The following is a 17,718-nucleotide window of genomic DNA, read 5'->3' on the forward strand; positions in this document are numbered from 1 at the left end:
TGAATGATTCTGAATCCCACACAGCACCAAACATTCGTGTTCGGCTGCATTTTGTTCATGAGCTAGTGCTGACCTTTGACCTTACTAATTAACACTGAAGCACATGATGTTACCAAGGAGTGTGACCTCTCACCTGTACTCTTCGTACACTTCCTTCTTTGGGAGGGAGGTGTCTGCGCTCTCCTCAATGTGACTTCGCACCCAGTTGATCGCCGTGGTCTGCTCCACCCGAGAGCTACTCAGCATTGGAGATGAGCTGGTATGAGAAGGATACAAACAAACAACAACAAAAAAAGTAACAAAAAGAGCATATCAGATATCAGAGCTAATGACATTACTTGCATACACTTTGATTCTGATTGAAATTCCCTCAGTTTCACATAATTGCATGTTATGCTATTCACACATAAATAATACAGCCATGGACTAAGCAGTCTTTTTTTCCCCGTTCTGCCATAATACTGGCCTTTTATAGTTTCTGAACTTGCTGTGTTGTGTTCATGCCAATTAGAAATATGTGAAGTGTTATCAAAAACTTTCAAATTGTAAAATTTCAAATCAAAATCAATTTTCATTGCCCCACACCGAATATGACAAAACTTAGGTATGCTTTGCTTTCTTTCTTTACCATTAACACTGCCATACAAGTAAAAAAAAAGAAAAGAAAAAAGATAGCTTGCTTGCTGTCAATTTGCTTATGTGTGTCTGTGTGTGTGTGCGTGTGTATCTTGTTTCTTTTCTTTAAATAAAGCGAAGTAAAGGAGGATCACCGAGTTGAAGAACAACAGCAACAAAAATCAAACTGTTACTGGTGAGCAGTTCTAGAGAAACCATTCAAACCGATCAGTAGTGACCAAGCCAAGTTGTTGAAAATTCATTTCATAATTTTTCTCCCATTATTATGTGGATAGTTGCTTAGCAACTTCCAACTTTATATCTAGAATGTGAGAGAAACCATGTCTTACCTACAGTATGTGCGTGTGCCTACCCCATCCCCCCCCCCCCCCCCCCTCTTAACTTGCAATTAATGTGAATGAAACCTGATATTTAGGCATGACCACACAGGGTGTACACAGTTGTACATCTACCACGGTGCTGATGCTGTCTGCTGCATCAACCACAAGATACAATGGCAAATATGTACTTCACTTCCCGTACAGCCATTAGGGCCTATATGGTCCATATAACACGCAAGTTTAAGCTTCAACATGGACAACTCGTTAACTTTATCTAGTACTCTTTGCTGAATGGACAGAAACAACAACACCAGAAATGCTGTCCTTGCTCCTATTTTAGGGGTTGGGGTGGGAAATACTGCAAAACTGGATATTTTTACGAGCCAAGATTTGCTAATGCACACAAAAGTTTTCATCTACAAAATGCATTGAATTGCCACGATGATGCTGTACACAATCATGGTCAGCCCTTCATGAAGGTTTCATGCCCATGATGAAAAAGGTTGTTGACTTGTGAACGTTTCTGGTTTTACGTAAGTACCCTTCCTATCCACTGTTGCACACATGAACAATGTCCACGAGCTTGTCTCCCTGTGGTCACATAAACACATGTATGCCCTTTTCCCAATAGGTGCACAGTACAATATGCGTGACATTCTGTATTGTTGTTTTTTCTTCCTTCCCTACCCCGAGCAGTAATGGTCCCATCTCCCCCTCTTTCCTCCACAGCCTCCCCCCCCCCCTCTTGTTCTCTCCCTATTTCTCCATTTCTCTCTTGTTGTACTCTTTGTATTTTTCTTCACTGTGTTGCAGAGGAGATAAATTGATACATGTTTAGCTTGGCTGCCTCCCTTCCACTCTTGCTGTGCCCCCTCAAAAGAAAAAAAAAATGAATGAAAAGAAACAGATATTGTTCATGTTTTACGATTGTTATGCCTAAAAGCAGATGTCCTGGAAGTAATGCCCCCTTTTGTACAGTTACAATCTCAACCTGCTTCCCATTTCGACTCAGACGAGCTTAAATCTCGAGGACGCAGATGGTTCCATTGACATACAGTTAAAGGCATTTAGGCATTTGTAAGCAAAGTAAGGCCACTTTTGATAAAAAGCATGGTATCCGAAATAAAGGCCAGGGCTTTATCTAAAGCTGAACTCTAATCCCCCTTGTTAAAATAAAAACTAAAACATAAAGCACGCAAAAAAAGTAACAGTGACTGCATAAAAACACTTTTTAAAGAGTACCGCCTACCACAGCCATCAAATTTAATACATATCATTTGTAAAAAGAGAAGTAGTTCAACTCTTTGACATTTATACCTGTGAATAAACCACAATGAATTACATATATTATAATTACAAAGTTGATATGAAATCAAGGCTCGGGCCCAAGCACTTGTTGGAAATTCACTCTTCACACTCATACAAAGGAGACCTGTATAGAAAATAACACTAGTGCAGGGTATCATTTTACTACAAAAACATTATTTCAAGGCTGTTAAGAAATATCTATTGCCCCACAAAGTACTTGGCAAGAGCCCAACATATTCTATAGTGCATTTCATGCTCATTGTTTAGACAAAAAAAAAAAAAATGAAAAAAAAAATGACGAGACGGTATGTTCAAGGGCTCATTACTTTGGTATGCAGACTCAAAGCACACTGTGTGTATTTGTGCTGACTCTTCCAACACGTTCAATCCCATGTCCCCTGGTTTAGCAGATGATGACGACGATGATGATGATAATAATAATAATAAGAAGAAGAATAACAATAATAATATTATAATTGCATTAATATGATGCTTTATATGGGTGTTTCTAAGCGCACAGAGCAAAGCATGGTATGCATCTTACATTCTCTACTGTCAGTTTGACAATTTTACAAATTTTCAAATATTTGTCTCAGAAAAAATATTTGGCAATAAATAAGTAAATAATTCATTCATTCATTCATTCATTCATTCAATAAAATTGGGGGTCTGCTCGGCTAGAGTGACTGGTATGGATGCCACTACATTTGACATTCAAATTTCAAAAAGGAAAAAGTAAGAAACACTTTATTTGTCTTTTGTTGGAGTCCTGAGCCAGGTATGGTAGGCATCATGCCAATCATAGATACCATTCTGGGATGATATATATATTCTATGGAGAATGGATGTGTCATACTCAGGAATTGTTGCTTCTCAGAAATACCAACAGCCATTTTGCAATACCAAAAATGCATTTTTCCCAATTGTACACAATCCTATAAAAATATTGACTATAAAACTACAGTACTTAGGAAAAAAATTACTTTGCTGATGCCAGGAATAAAAACAAATCAATAAACTTTCCGAATGTACACTTTTATGTATATACATTGGCACAAATACCACCATGTCAATGAAACATGAAACTTTAAACTTCCTCATTTTGTGCCAAAATTAATTTTGAAGACACTCTTTACTGTGCCAAATTTTGATGATCCTTTTATTGTTCTTTTCAGTTGATTTTACTCAAGTTACATTTATTAAAGGTAAACTTTAACTGGGCGTTTGACCTTCGCGATCAAACTTTATGTATCTCAGGGATTTGCAAAAGTATTCAAGTTCAAGATATATCTTTAGGAAATTGAGAGTGAAAACAGACTCTTCGATAAAAGTGGAAAAGTGACTGGTATTTAATAACATACGCTCAGATAGGACTACATCAGGGACTGGATGGAAGTCACATGGCCAAGACAAGAAAAATTTATGAACAAAACATCATAATATCAGTTTACATGACTGGAATCTTCAATTTGGGTGAAATAAATAGTTTAGACAATTAGGCCACATATGTCTATATCAAAACTAAATAAACTAAAAACTAGATAAAAAACAACAACCTAAATACACTAAAAAGCTAAATAAACTAAAGGGTATTTTTCCTTGTTTTGTTCTTTTTTCAAACCTTATTTTACTTTGATTCTTCCTCATTTACTTTATTGACTTTTGGCCTGGGATAAATCAGGTAAACTTTTGATTGATAGATTTTATTTATTGCACAAGAAGGTTCTCTGTATTATTTGTGATACTGATTTTTATCTACATACCAATCATTTGTTTCATGAACATAAAATGATCAAAATTCATGATTTATATGATTCTCATTTAGGACAGCACAGACATAAATTCAATTATAATGACCTTCCAATAACATTATCTGAAATATCGATCAAAGGCTGCGTTATCAACTTCCCCATGTTTGAAAAGCATTTCGATGCCCTCTATCGAAACACCTTTGCAAACATCTTTCACAACACATTTCTTGAGTTAGTGCGTTTATCAACTCTGTTGTGAGTCGATTACGTGGCATTGTTACTGCGCAGCTCCCTTGCGCAGTTCGATCCGAGGAACGGACAGTGGTTGGCGTGGGCAGGTGCGAGCTATCACCACGTTTCAAAACAACTTTGCTTTTTTTCAACTCTACAGAAACATGTTTCCGGCTCAAACATATATATGCGATCGCATTTTTTTTTTTTTGGGGGGGGGGGGGGGCATTTTCTTTGTGGCATTTCTGAAATGCATAATCAAAATAGCTTTGCGTTTAGCAAAAACTGCTTGAAAGTTAAATGGAAACCTGAATTCTGCGGCAGAAGTGAGTTGATAAACGAACCACCAAAAAGTTACATTCACAATCATCCAACAAGATAGTCAAACTCATTACATTTACTTTTTAATAGAACGATGTCTGCTAAATAAATAAATAAATAAATGAAAAATCACATTCACTGGATCTAAACTCAGGAATTCACTGGACACAAGTTTAAAAGAAATACCTACAATTATCTAGTTTGCCATAACTTTAAGGAGATCATTCAGGAATAAGTTACTTAATAATTTATTCCTGAATTGTCTCTTAAAGTTGTAATACAGCGATACAAAGATGTTCTGTTTGAAATTATCAATCCTCCTGCTTGAAATCCTCTCCTCCCTCCATCTCTTCTTTCCCATCTCATTTCAGCTTGTCTCATCTATTCCCTCTATTTCTTATCCTCTGCTACCATCCTTTTCTCATAATGCGGAGCTTTGGTTTTAGTTGTTGCTGTTTTTGATGCCATTTTGGTATATACTCTGTTTTGTGTTCAATCGTGTCACTATCATGTGATTCAATTGGGGAGGGGGGCTTAATTAACACAAGCTGTGCTTTTGATTTAGGCTCCCCACTTTGGCAGTGATGACGACGACGTATTCATCATTTGTTGTAAACGTATAATGTTATCAAAATAAACGTTTGGACTATTTTTGTATGCCAAAAAAAGACAAAATGTTATTGTATACTAATAATCCTTGTCACTAAGTTATGTTTATTTCTTTGTTTTGTGAACAAAAAGAGGACATGACTTCAACTCACTCAATCAATCAAACTTGAATACATTGCTAGAAAATAGTTATGGTTCCTAAAATTGACAAACAGTCAGCGGCAAAGCTTCAAAGTGTATTCATATGTATGGATGTTTCATGTCAACTATTACCAGCCAGCATCCCTTTGTTTTCCACAGTTCCTTTGTGCTTATCTACTATACAACATAGTGGATACAAAGGTGCCATGTTAGGCAAGGCCCAAGTTAAACTGTAGAGAATTATCATGGACAGGTCATCGCGGGCTGTGTGTGATTTTATGTCACACTGCAAATGCTTATGCCACAGAGATATTACAGCTCAGTTTGTTTACTGCATACACCATATATTTACTGAGACTAAATTTTCATGAATCGGGCGTTCGCGACATTTCCGCAAGTGGTTAAATTTGCAACTGTGGAGTATCAGTAGTGAACTGAGAAATGTATACGTGTATGTCGCATTCCTGTCAGATGAGAGTCATTATTTTCGCGTGTTTTTAAATTCGCGAATAGCACCCCACTCACGAAATCCGCAAAAATAAAAACCTCGCGAAATATTTGCCGTATACAGTATATCTCTTTCAACTTCGTCTCTGAAAATGACTGAAATACAGCAAAACTTAATTTAGTGCTGTGTTTCATTTCTGTTGCATGAGCTTCATAAAGATATTGTAATCTTCCAATTCCAATGAGCCCATGTATCTGACAAGAAACTTCCATCAGCTCCCCCCCCCCCCCCCCACAAGAAAAAAAAAAACCTTAAACAAAATACCATGACAACATAAAACCCTTGCTACAACAGTGATTGTATATCTGGTTTTATTTTTGTTTTTCATGGAAGCATTTCAAAATTATGCAATACACACACAATGGGACATACTACACCCATACGGTTTCAGCTTTGAGCACGCTTACATCAACGTTGTCTTTCAGTGATACGGGAGAAGTGACACATCTCCCATCTTTTTTTCTTTTTTTTAAACAAAGCAAGTGATAAGTTCTCGCTCTGCTTTAATCGGGGCCCCTGCCTGTAATGACATTATTAAACAAAAACAGTGAGACATGTCGGGACTTGCCTCGAAAGCAGTTCAATCTCAGGTCACACCTCATGGAATCCCTCCAAATAAAAAAAAAAAGAGAGAGAGAGAGAAAAAAAAAAAGCGAGAGAACCGGGTCGAGATCATCTCCCCCTGCTCAAAATAGATTCCGAGACGAAATTATCCATCATTCCAGGGTATTGTACAGTGTGCAATCTTCCGGAAAGCGATTTCAAATGCTGTGCCCTCATGAAGCTGTATTGTGTCAGCGTGAGTTGAACAATGCACTGAGCGAGTCAATGTATCACACTCACACACAAGCTCTAATTCCCTCCATCTCCCCATCAGCCCCCCCCCCCCTCCCCCTTTCCCAAAAATCAAATATACCCAGTTTGCCATAAATTCATTCTGCTCGCCACTGGCTGAAGTCTACAAAATGGTGATGTACCTTCCAGGGCGTTCTCTCCGAAAAATCGCAGCGCTGGAACATTTCACATGGTAATATGCCTGTTTGGTGGTGGGGCCAAGGATTCAGAAGATTGATGGGGAGGGGGGATTTAACAAACCTTCAACATTTATGAAATGAGAAAATTAAATGGTTATGCATGCTGTCAGGCTATCAACATCATTTTCATCTTCATGATACCGGAGTTCTTTCATAATTGAAGAATGTCTTTAGCTTTCCTGAGTAAATACCACAGTGATAATTGATGACAGAGATCCCCTGTTTTGTACACATATAGGCTGCCCATTTATCAAATCTGACACAATGCTATCATACATGCGTATTAAAAAGCAGTTTAAAAACACACAAAAAAAATTCTTACCACAAGATCTATTAATGGCAAAGAAGTCTTACTACACATCCACATGTCAACAATATAGTTAAGCGGGAATCTATTGAAAAACTTTATAATGTACTGTACTGATGCCCACAATGGGTGAAATAAGGATTCGTGTAGGCCTGCAATTGTATAGCCTATCAGATATGATTCAAATCATAGAAAATGTTCTTTACAAGTTGAGTGAACGACATGACTGGTTAACTGCTTTAATAAACTGATGACCATGCAAACTGCGATGATAATGTATGTGGCGATGATATGTTGCTATGATCACAGAATAACTGTGATATCACTATACATGTAAACAAAAAATTGTGACATTCATTAAATCAAAAAACAACAGTGGATGGACGATAAAAGGTAGTTATTACCTGCATATTTCTCATCAATATGCCAGAAAAAAAAAAAAAAGAATACTTAAAAAATCTAAAATTCTGTCCAGGTTTGTAAGTCTGCAGTCGGGTAATACATCATGTTACACACACGACTGCTCCAGGGGTGATGGCTACGGCAAATGCACGCCGGGAGAGGGAAAAAGCAAGTCTGCCGGACGCATGCAACAGCAACGTGACATGACATACAACTTCTGTTCTGTACAGGGAAGCTGATATCTCAATACAGCCGGATCAAGGATATCATAATTTTGCCCTCGTTTGGGGGGTGGGGGTGGGGGGTGAGTGGGGAGGAAAAGGGTTAAGGGGAAGAGCTGGGAAGGGGTTTGTGTTAGAAGTCTGTTTAGATGAAAGTACTGTGCTGGAGGCACATATGATTGATAACAATCCTTCTGACAAAGTGTGGGTGTTCTTTCCTGCATTCTAACCCCAGTTTCACCAGAAACGTCCAACACATGAATAAGTTCTTCATATCCTGTTACCAAGCAACATGTGTAGACCCTGGGCTGTAAATGCAACAGCATGGATCAAATGGCTTTTAGCCAGAACATGCCTGCCAAGTTTTTAACAACTGTTAAGGGGAAGTATGGTGAAGGATAGACTACTCTATATACAGTATATATTTAGCGAGTCTATTTTTTTTTTTAAAAATCCGGACCTCCCAACAATTTCGCGAGTACCGGTAGTTGAATTTGCAATTGCAGAGTACAGTATTATCATGAACCTTGTTCATGTATTGTGCACTGCATACCAGTACATGTATGTGTGCACGTCACATACATGTCGGGATCAGAGTTAGTATTTCCGCAAGTTCTTAAATTTGCGACTAGCACCCAACTCGATAAATTCACGACAATAAAAACTCTACAAAATGCAGTGTAGATGGTGCAATACAGTATTGTTTCAAATGAGAGAGGTGAATCCACGTAATAAAGCATTACAACTTTCAAAAACATGCACAGAGTGCTCCACAGCACATGAGAGACACAGCAATCAAAGGGAAATCCTGGACCTGTTCAAAGTTTGCCTGCACGGAAAGAGCAATATTTTGCAAGCACAACAGCAAGACATTAATTGGACTACACGTAAGGGAAATTGTGAAAGTTTAAAGATTTGCTGATTTTTGCCCAACAGTTCCCAAATAGTTGATATGAATGTCCAAATGAGTGAGCTGATGATGTCATCATGCCATAATTTTCCATTGATTGTGCTAAAAAAAAAAAAAAAAAATTCAATTATTCAGCTATAAAACGTTTACAGCATACTGTACATGAAATGTTATTCTTGGCTAAATAACATGAAAATAATGATCAGTCAGATATATCAGAATTTGAGACTGGGGCAATAATTGTGTCTGAACCCCCCTCCCCCCCCCCAAAAAAAAAAAAAATACAAAATAGATATTTCACATGCTTTTGTGCAGGTTGCATGGCACATTGTGTGGCAATAGCACTATCAACTCACTACTTGCATTTGCACACATCTCCACTGATTGTTCAAGAACTGAACTGTGAAAATTAAAGACACTTCACAATTTCATAACTTCCATATTTTTTGAATGATTTTGGTTAAATATTCACTGTTGTGCTTGTTGAATTTTACTCTTTCTTTACAGACTAAATTCCCCTTTAACTGTTCACTACAGCATGAACACATGCATCAATACCAATAATGACTCTTCAATGAAAAACAAAGTTTCAGTAAACACCAACAGCTTTGAGGAGGAGGGGGGGGGGACCACAGATATAACTTTTCGCCACTGTCAAAAGTTTTTGAATGTGGTACAAATAACAGATTACAATAGGAAGAGTGAATAGTTTTATTTAACGTTGTAAAAAGCAGATTGAAAAGGCGGCTCTCTTAATCAAACATAGCAGGCTAGATTATGAAATACAGTGTAACTTGTGACAAAATAATCAAATACTGCTGCATAAAAGAAATGCATGCATGTCATTGTCAATACAATTGATTAAGAATTCATTCTCATTTGAACTATGCATTACATGCATTTTCCATCTATTCAAATCACACAGAAAATGTGTACAGTGTATACAACCACGCACTATGCATTTCCCGTAGATGTTTCCTTTCTTGCCTCTTTCCGATTACAAATCTATATTTCTTTCACCAGAGATGAGCTTTATTGTAATAATGTTGTGCGCTGGGACTGAAGTCCAGGTTCAAGCACTTTCCAGCAAAACTGAGAGTTGGTTTCCGTGACAACCAAATCATGCATACAAATACACAGCATTCTTTACGAGGCAGAAGCAAATTTAATACAAACAATCCTGGAGGAATAAAACGTAATAGAACAGTTTATCAACAGATATGAAAGTTTGCACATATCTTTTGTTGTAATATTAAGAAAGCTGTTTCTGATTACTATAGACCAGAGACCGTGCATGAGGCTCACCTAACATAGCAACAATTAATGTACACGCAAACTGGATTCAAAGTGCTGTATGCACCATATATTTAGCAAATCCAATTTTTCACGAATCGGGACATCACAATAATTTGGTGAGTGGTTAAATTCATGATCTTGGAGTGCAGTAATAGACAAAGAAATGTGCACATGTCAGGTCGCATTCATGTTGGGATCAGAGTTAACATTTTTTATACATTGTTAGATTTGTGACGAGCACCCAGCCTGCAAAATTTATGTAAAAAAGAAAATCTAGCTTAAAATATACGAATATGGCGTCTACAGTATTGCAGAGCATCAACTATAAAATTGGTTGGAAGAGCTTAATACAGTTACAAGGTCAATACAATATGAAAAATATGCATAAATTTCATATCCATAGATATGAATACACAAGTCAAAGGGCCCATTGCTAGTCTTAATAACCTTGGAAACGTTAACCAATGGCCAGAGCTCTGAGCATTGAAATAATTCTCTAATACAGAGATCCACCTTTTTCATGACATGTAGGCCTATTCTATTTTTTTTTCAAAAGTATTTCACGCATGGAAAACAAATGAGATTTATTCAAGCTTTGCCACAAATAATTTTAAATTGCATTTGACTAACTTATGCAATGTGATCAACCACATGCAAATTTGCTTTGCCAGGTACCTGAATATCAGTAAATATTTTTCAACCTTTTATTTCATCTGAAGTTTGTTCTGACGATACCCAAAGCTTTTGTGCTGTGATGAAAACAATTTTCAAAGCATTATGACTGACCTTCCCTTGAACTCTCTCTCTCTCAGACTACCAGACATAAGGTGAATAGACCAGTTTATTGACGTGTATGAAATTAAATGGTTTTCTATTTCTCTTCTACCCTCACCCTCCCTTCCCCATCACACTCCACCCCTGTGTAGGACCTTGAAACAAGTTATTCCATTTACTTCTTCCTACTCAATATTTTCAACACTTAGACCGGATTCCATTTCTGGTGATATTAGTGACTACAAAGCTGGGAAAACCCTGGCGGTTTCTTATGACTGAGTAATGACTTCTATGGAAGTGTTTGAAGAACCAACACATTGGGTGCGTTTATCAACTCACTTCTGGCACAGAACTAAGGTTTTCAAACAACCTTCAGGGAGTTTTGGGCAGTTGATGAATAATGCAAAGCTGTTTTGATTATAGCATTAGAAACACATCTCTGAAATGCTGAAAAAGGTGTGACCGCATAAGCATTTGAGCCAGAAATGCATTTCTGTAGAGCTGATAAACGCAAAGTCATTGCTAAACTCGTCGAGAGCTCAGACCAGCCCACGCCCATCACTGCCAACTACACATCTCTGCTCCTCAGGTCAAACTGTGCAATGGAGCTGCACAGTGATAAGGCCTCTCAATCGACTCAAGACAGAGTTAATAAATGCAACAACTTGAGAAACGTGATCCGAAAGGTGTTCAAAAATGCATTCTGATAGTGGGTATTGAAACGCATTTCTAACAAGGGAAAGTTGATAAATGCAGGCACCGCCCAGACAGACAGAGCAATATGATTACAGTCCGACCTTGATTATCTCACCTCAAATTGTATCTCTTTTCTGGATCTCTCTATTATTCAGACATGGACTGGCGCACAAATGTCTGTATGTTTCCAATGTGAAAGTACTAAATAACATTTCTCTTGCAATTACAAGAAAATTAGAAATCTGGGACATGAATGTAGATCATTATGACAGATATGATGTGCATTAATACCAACCAGAATGCTGATGCTTGAAGAACAAAGACCAAGTGAAGAGAAAGGAGCATTTCCACTCATATTCCATTTCACTAAAATCATAAAACATGCATGTACTGTATCATGTAAAATCCTCATGGTAAACGGTAAATTAAAGGGATGGTACAATATTGGTGGAGATGAGAATTGGGCTTTTAACTTTTTGCGAGATACCTAGAAAACACTTATGATATAGTACAGAGCATACCATTTTAAGAGGAATTCAAAGTTTATTTGATGAAAATCGGGTTTGGAATGACTGAAACATCCAAAAACAAAGTATAACAAAGCGATCATAATAAAGTGTGGGTCCCACACTTCATTAGAATCGCTCTTTTTTGGATATCTCAGCCATTTCAAAACCAATTTACATCAAATAAACGTTGGATTCCTCATAGAATTACATGCTCTTTCATATTTCATAAGAGGTTTCTCATTTTCTCACCAAAAAATGTTAAAAACCTGAAATTAGGTCTCAACCAAAACTATACGATCCCTTTAACAATGCCCTGTGTGATACCCAAAACACGTGTCCGGCTTGAGCAACATCTCACCTCCATGTAAATCCAGCAATGTCACCAATCCAATGAGCATTGGTCCCGGCATGGCCGGATATTAAAGTGAGGCTGGACCAAGGAGGGATACCTCCTTGGTTGGACTCGACTACTTACCTCTTGTACGATGCCTCATGCTCCTGGTTCCCGGAGGGTAGCTGGAGGTAGAGCCACAACTTCTCCTTCTCCCCCAGTTTTCTCACGTCCGCCTGATGACCACAACGGGGGGATGCGGCAGAAAATAAAACAAAGGAAGAAAAGAGGAAAAGAAAGGAAGGAGAAAACAGAAAGGGGAGGGTGAATTCAGTAGTCAGTCAAAAACGACAACAATAACAGCAACAACATTCAACACAAAACAGATCCAAAGACTTTTGTGTAAGACATAACAATAGCACTATCGCGACTGCGGTCTTAAAAACAGGGTTGAAGTTCAATGCAGGACCCACATTCAAGTTGACTTGAATGAACAGCTAGGCGAATCAGACTCAGAAGATGGAAGTTTCCCATGCTTCAACGGAACGGTGACACAAATTCAGCCCCCTTTCCCCTCAAAAGTCGACGTTACTTGGCTATCACCAGACTGCAATAATTTGATGGGAAGGATTTGTCTGAAAATGCAGTGAAACTTAATGCTGTCACTGCTGCATAATCCAAGATGACTCAGGAGTAAATCCTTAGTCTAAATCACCCAATTGTCCAAATAACAAGAGGTCAGAAATTTTTTGCACCACTATGCAGCAGGACAAAGTTGGGGCTATGTTGGGCTCAGTATGCCGGTAGTCTAATATAGAGCTTCTGCTGAAAACTGCTTAAAGGACAAGTTCACCTAATACATATATGTGTGTGGTAAGGTGGTGTGTGGATTGAGTGAATGCAGCAATATTAGTAGAACAAATCAGTGAAAGTTTGAGAGAAATTGGACAATCCGTTCAAAAGTTATAAATATTTAAAGTTTTAGTGCCGCCATCACTGGATGAGAAGACTGCTACAGTTTATGACATTGTATGCGTAGAATTATATCAAGAAAATATACAGAGAATTTCGTCTTTCTTTTTAAAGCACACATTCTGTTGACTATGGTAGTTAATGACATATGTTTTGGGCAATATTTAGTCTCCCTGATTTCTGATAGAGGCAAGTCAAGTGCTCTTTTATTATGCGAAAAACGGGAAGATATGTTGAATTTTCTTTCTATCAGTCTTAGCATGTGACATCACAAACTGCGGTAGTCTTCTCATTCTGCAATGGCGGTGCTGCAACTTCCAAAATTCATGACATGGCTTTTGAACAGACTGTCTGACTTTTCTGAAACTTTCACTGATGTGTTCTACAAATATACATGTAGCTGCATTCACTCAGTCCAGACACTACACATTTAATACATGCCGATTCCATAACTGGTAACAAGGATTTGTTGTTGCCTGCAGTTACATTTCACAGTACATTACTACATTGCTTCCCTTCAGTATTCAAAGAAGAGCTTGATGCACAAAGTCTAACACATGCATTCTATATAAATGTTTGAGGGAAAAAAAAGTCACAATTTTTATCTCATGTATATGGTCAAATTAAGCTGCCTTGGAATGCTGCTGTGATATTTTTCCATTAAGTAGGAGTTCCCATCTGAGTTCCAATCAAACAATAAACAGGTGCATCCAATATGAGTACATGCATGTAGGTATACCTATATGATTTGTGGATCTGCTGTCAGAAGGCATATTAATAACTACAATCATCATCATTGTTATAATCATCATATGATAACAATAATAACAGTAATACAATGTTTATGCCTTTTCTATGCTATGATGTAACATGAGCAGTTTTGTGGGGGGGGGGGGGGGGGGTTGACAGTCATTTTCACATTACGGAGACTGCCTTGTTTTTATCTCCAATTTCGTCCACACTGACGTACCATCAGAATTGGGATCCATATTTTAGCACTGACTGCACACGTGTATGGCCATGTGCATTTCCCTGCTCAAGTAAACTGACCTCCTTTCGTTTCACCCTACAGGGAAAGTTTTGAGCATAATAACTGCAGCACTGCCGGCTGGCATGCTTCGCACACGGGGCTGCCATCCACTCGATATTGCGTCGACAGCCACTTTTTGATGCAAAGATGGAGATGCTGCCTCTAGAAAACAATCGTTAGCCTCCCCATCATTCACATGTCACATGACTTTTACACGCGTCCAACGCACCTGCATTTAACACAGTCAATTCCCGACAGAGCCTTCTGTCTGCAGAACACTAGACCTCCACTGGGCCTACATATGATTTGCAAATCCTGTTTTCTTTTTTTTTAAATGAGCTACGTTCAATTCTTCCAAGATATTTGTGCTAGCGACATTTGAGCATGACATAGAAAAACTCCTAAATCGGGTCCATATATTCCTTGCCATAATTCACCGCTTCCTTCCTCATCATCACTGTGCATCTCATGGAACTTGAAAGTCATTCTCCTCTCTGCCTCCCCCCCCCCCCCCTTAAAAAAGAACAGAAAAAGGAAAACAGGAGAAGCCATTCAACTTATGAATCTAGGACACCCGTACCACTAATGACATTACTGCCTTTGGCACCCTCGAAAGGATGGGATGGAATGAGAACATGGAAAACAAATTGGTGGTATGCAGCGCAAGTGTTAGATATGAACATATTTTTCATATCAAAAACAAAATAATCCTCTCCACGGTGTCCACTGTGCATGTGGAAACAGAAACATATTACAGAGCAGGCCATTTAATATCAGTCACACTTCATGAGGTCAGGTTAATGGTGTTGAGGCTGTACAGGAATATTTGGAATAAAATGTGTAATTTTAAATCACGATTCTAATGATGCATTTTGGCCATGTGTGTACATGCAAACTGGAATCATGGTCCGGAAGTGTTTTCCAATTACGATTATGGAACGAAACAGTTGTGTGTACAGATTGACCTCCAAATCATGTTTTGGGGGCTGAGCTTACAGTGACCTTTCAACCACTTCCACAGAAAAACCGCACTCCTCAAATGCTCACACTGCGGTCAAAGCGTGCGCTACATGTACTTGCAATTGCCGCTAAAGGGTGATTGATGGGTATTCAGAAAGAAGCCACACTTCCTCTCCTTGCTCCGAAATTCAAAACGGTGTGTTGCGTATACGGACAATAATTCTAACCATGATTGTAATCGTGATTGTAATTCAGCTTTGAAATTCCATTTTTAAACCTGTGTGAAAACTGCTTTTGTTACTCTCATGTACATCATTCATTCCACAAACTTGTTTACGTTACAAGTCGATATGCTTTAAAGCTTTCTTTGAAATGAATTCACCACTTCTGCCAAATCTCTTCTGTTCCATGTAAAACGTCATTCGCTCCCATCTCCACACGCAGCGGACATCATCGTGACATGGCACTAACTCTTGTATCTAAAGGTATTCATCAGGTGTATCGCTGCCAGTGGAAACTAGATGCTAATTTGTAGGATAACCTGCAATACTGCCCCCTTTGATGCATCAGCATATTGATGACTGTTAGTCAAACAGTTCCATAAATGACTAGTTATATCTCAAGATGGTATGTATGTTGATAAGCAAGCTCGTCGAGCAGTATGACATTTACTGTAGTGGCCGGCGATAAGGCCGCAATATTTTGAACAAAAATAAAGCAGTGAAGTTGCGGTGAGACCTATATGCCAGTACAAGCAAATTATTGTCTTTCCAACTCAGAGAATCATCTACCTAACCAACACACATAATCATGCATGGGACTATGCAATGCACCAATGGAGCAACGTGATATCAACCACTGGATTATACAATTTTACGGACAATGCTTTGTTCTGCAATCAAGTGACGAAATGTTTTGGGGTTTGTTTTTTCATTACCTACTTTAAATCACTGTCACAGGTACATTAAAAAAAAAATGGTCTAAAAAAAAGAAAGCACAGTGTGATTGCAAGTTGGCGTGCTTACATGTAGGTAGCCATAGTGGTGATTGCAATCCTACAAGCATCACACAATAGCAGTATCGCATGCAATACTGCACTATTGAATATTGACTAGTACAGTGTGTATGAATGAAGACACACTGGTAATCTGCTATTGAATAGTGTGTATGAGTGCACACACGCTCAGTCATTCTGCACATTAGGGTCCTCCACACAGAAATATTATTCAAAATCCTGACAGGCAGTTTGCATCAACCGCAAAAACTTAAGGTAAAACAAACATAAATCATTGTTAGGAAATGCATGCAAACACGTAGAAATGACAAAGTTTCTTAGCGAAAATAATGTAGAAAAGTAATCAAGTTTGGATCACAACAAAATCCTCCAAATTTTTTTTTTTCATCACTTTTTCGGTCAAGATGCGGCTTATCCTGCATCGCGGCCTTATTGCGGGCGAAAACAGTAAACTGAGCGATAAGATTAGCACATCTGTTTGAGGCTTGAAAATATTATTACACAATTGCGTAGCATGAATTCAAGAACCCACAAATATGTTTTGGAGCCACTCGAATTGCATAGCATGAATTCAAGAACCCACAAATATGTTTTGGAGCCACTCGGCATGAAAAATTTATCATATCTAAAATCTATCATGCGAAAAATTCATCACAAAAATCAATCGCCCCAAAATATCAACGTTTACAGTACCCAGAAGAGTGACACCTACAACGTAATCCCCCCATTACAAACCATTTTCCATTATTCTCATGAAGGTGAGAAGCAAATAATGGCTCTGTGTAATTGTGGACGTCTGCGGAGGATAAGACGTTTTAGTCACATCAGCACCATGTGCAGCTTTTTTGATGTAGGTAAAGGAATGCATGATTTGATGAGAATCGTACCAACAGTGATACTGGTATGGTGTTCCATTCCACAAATATTTGCTTCACACAAATCATTATGAGTATTAGGGGTAACCTCTCTATCAAGTTTAAGATCCTGACCCTCTCCATAAAAAAAACCCCAACATAACAAAAACAAAAACTACAAAAAAATCATACGGAAATCACAGAATCAAAAGACTATCTTTTGCAGCAAAACTGCAATGTCTTACAATAGCCATTTCTGAATGTATGATACGATTACACGTACCATACACAGTATCTAGAGCATTGTTTTTGAAGTATTCAGTCATTTTCTTTTCTTTTCTTTTTCTTGAAATGGGTCAACACAATCTGGGGAGGCAGAGTTTTCATACTGCTGGATACTACAGTAATATAAAAAAACATTTTACAATTATTCTTCAAATATTATATGCTCTTCCTATCAAAAAAAAAAATCAAAAACAAAAACAAAAACCAAAAAACTGTCATCTCTTTACCACTGCATGAGGGAGTTTGTATTTACTGGTGACAAAAAGACCAAGTTACTCCTGTATTTCACACTGTTGC

The 17,718-nt window shown here is 38.0% G+C and overlaps 1 protein-coding gene across 1 annotated transcript in view; it reads right to left on the reverse strand.

Moving 5' to 3' along the window:
* The window catches only part of LOC139741164 (uncharacterized), a 77,147-nt gene that overhangs the window by 14,569 nt on the left and 44,860 nt on the right, over window positions 1-17,718 (reverse strand). Inside the window, exons 3-4 of the mRNA XM_071651757.1 lie at window positions 12,450-12,541; window positions 134-256 (exon numbers count right to left, since the gene is read on the reverse strand). Of these exons, the coding sequence (XP_071507858.1) occupies window positions 134-256; window positions 12,450-12,541 (215 nt within the window). The remainder of the gene's footprint in view (window positions 1-133; window positions 257-12,449; window positions 12,542-17,718) is intronic.

Source organism: Diadema antillarum, unplaced genomic scaffold, assembly GCF_040938485.1.
Source record: "Diadema antillarum isolate AM-2024a unplaced genomic scaffold, OU_Dant_1.0 seq00000908_RagTag, whole genome shotgun sequence".
NCBI classification, from domain to species: domain Eukaryota; kingdom Metazoa; phylum Echinodermata; class Echinoidea; order Diadematoida; family Diadematidae; genus Diadema; species Diadema antillarum.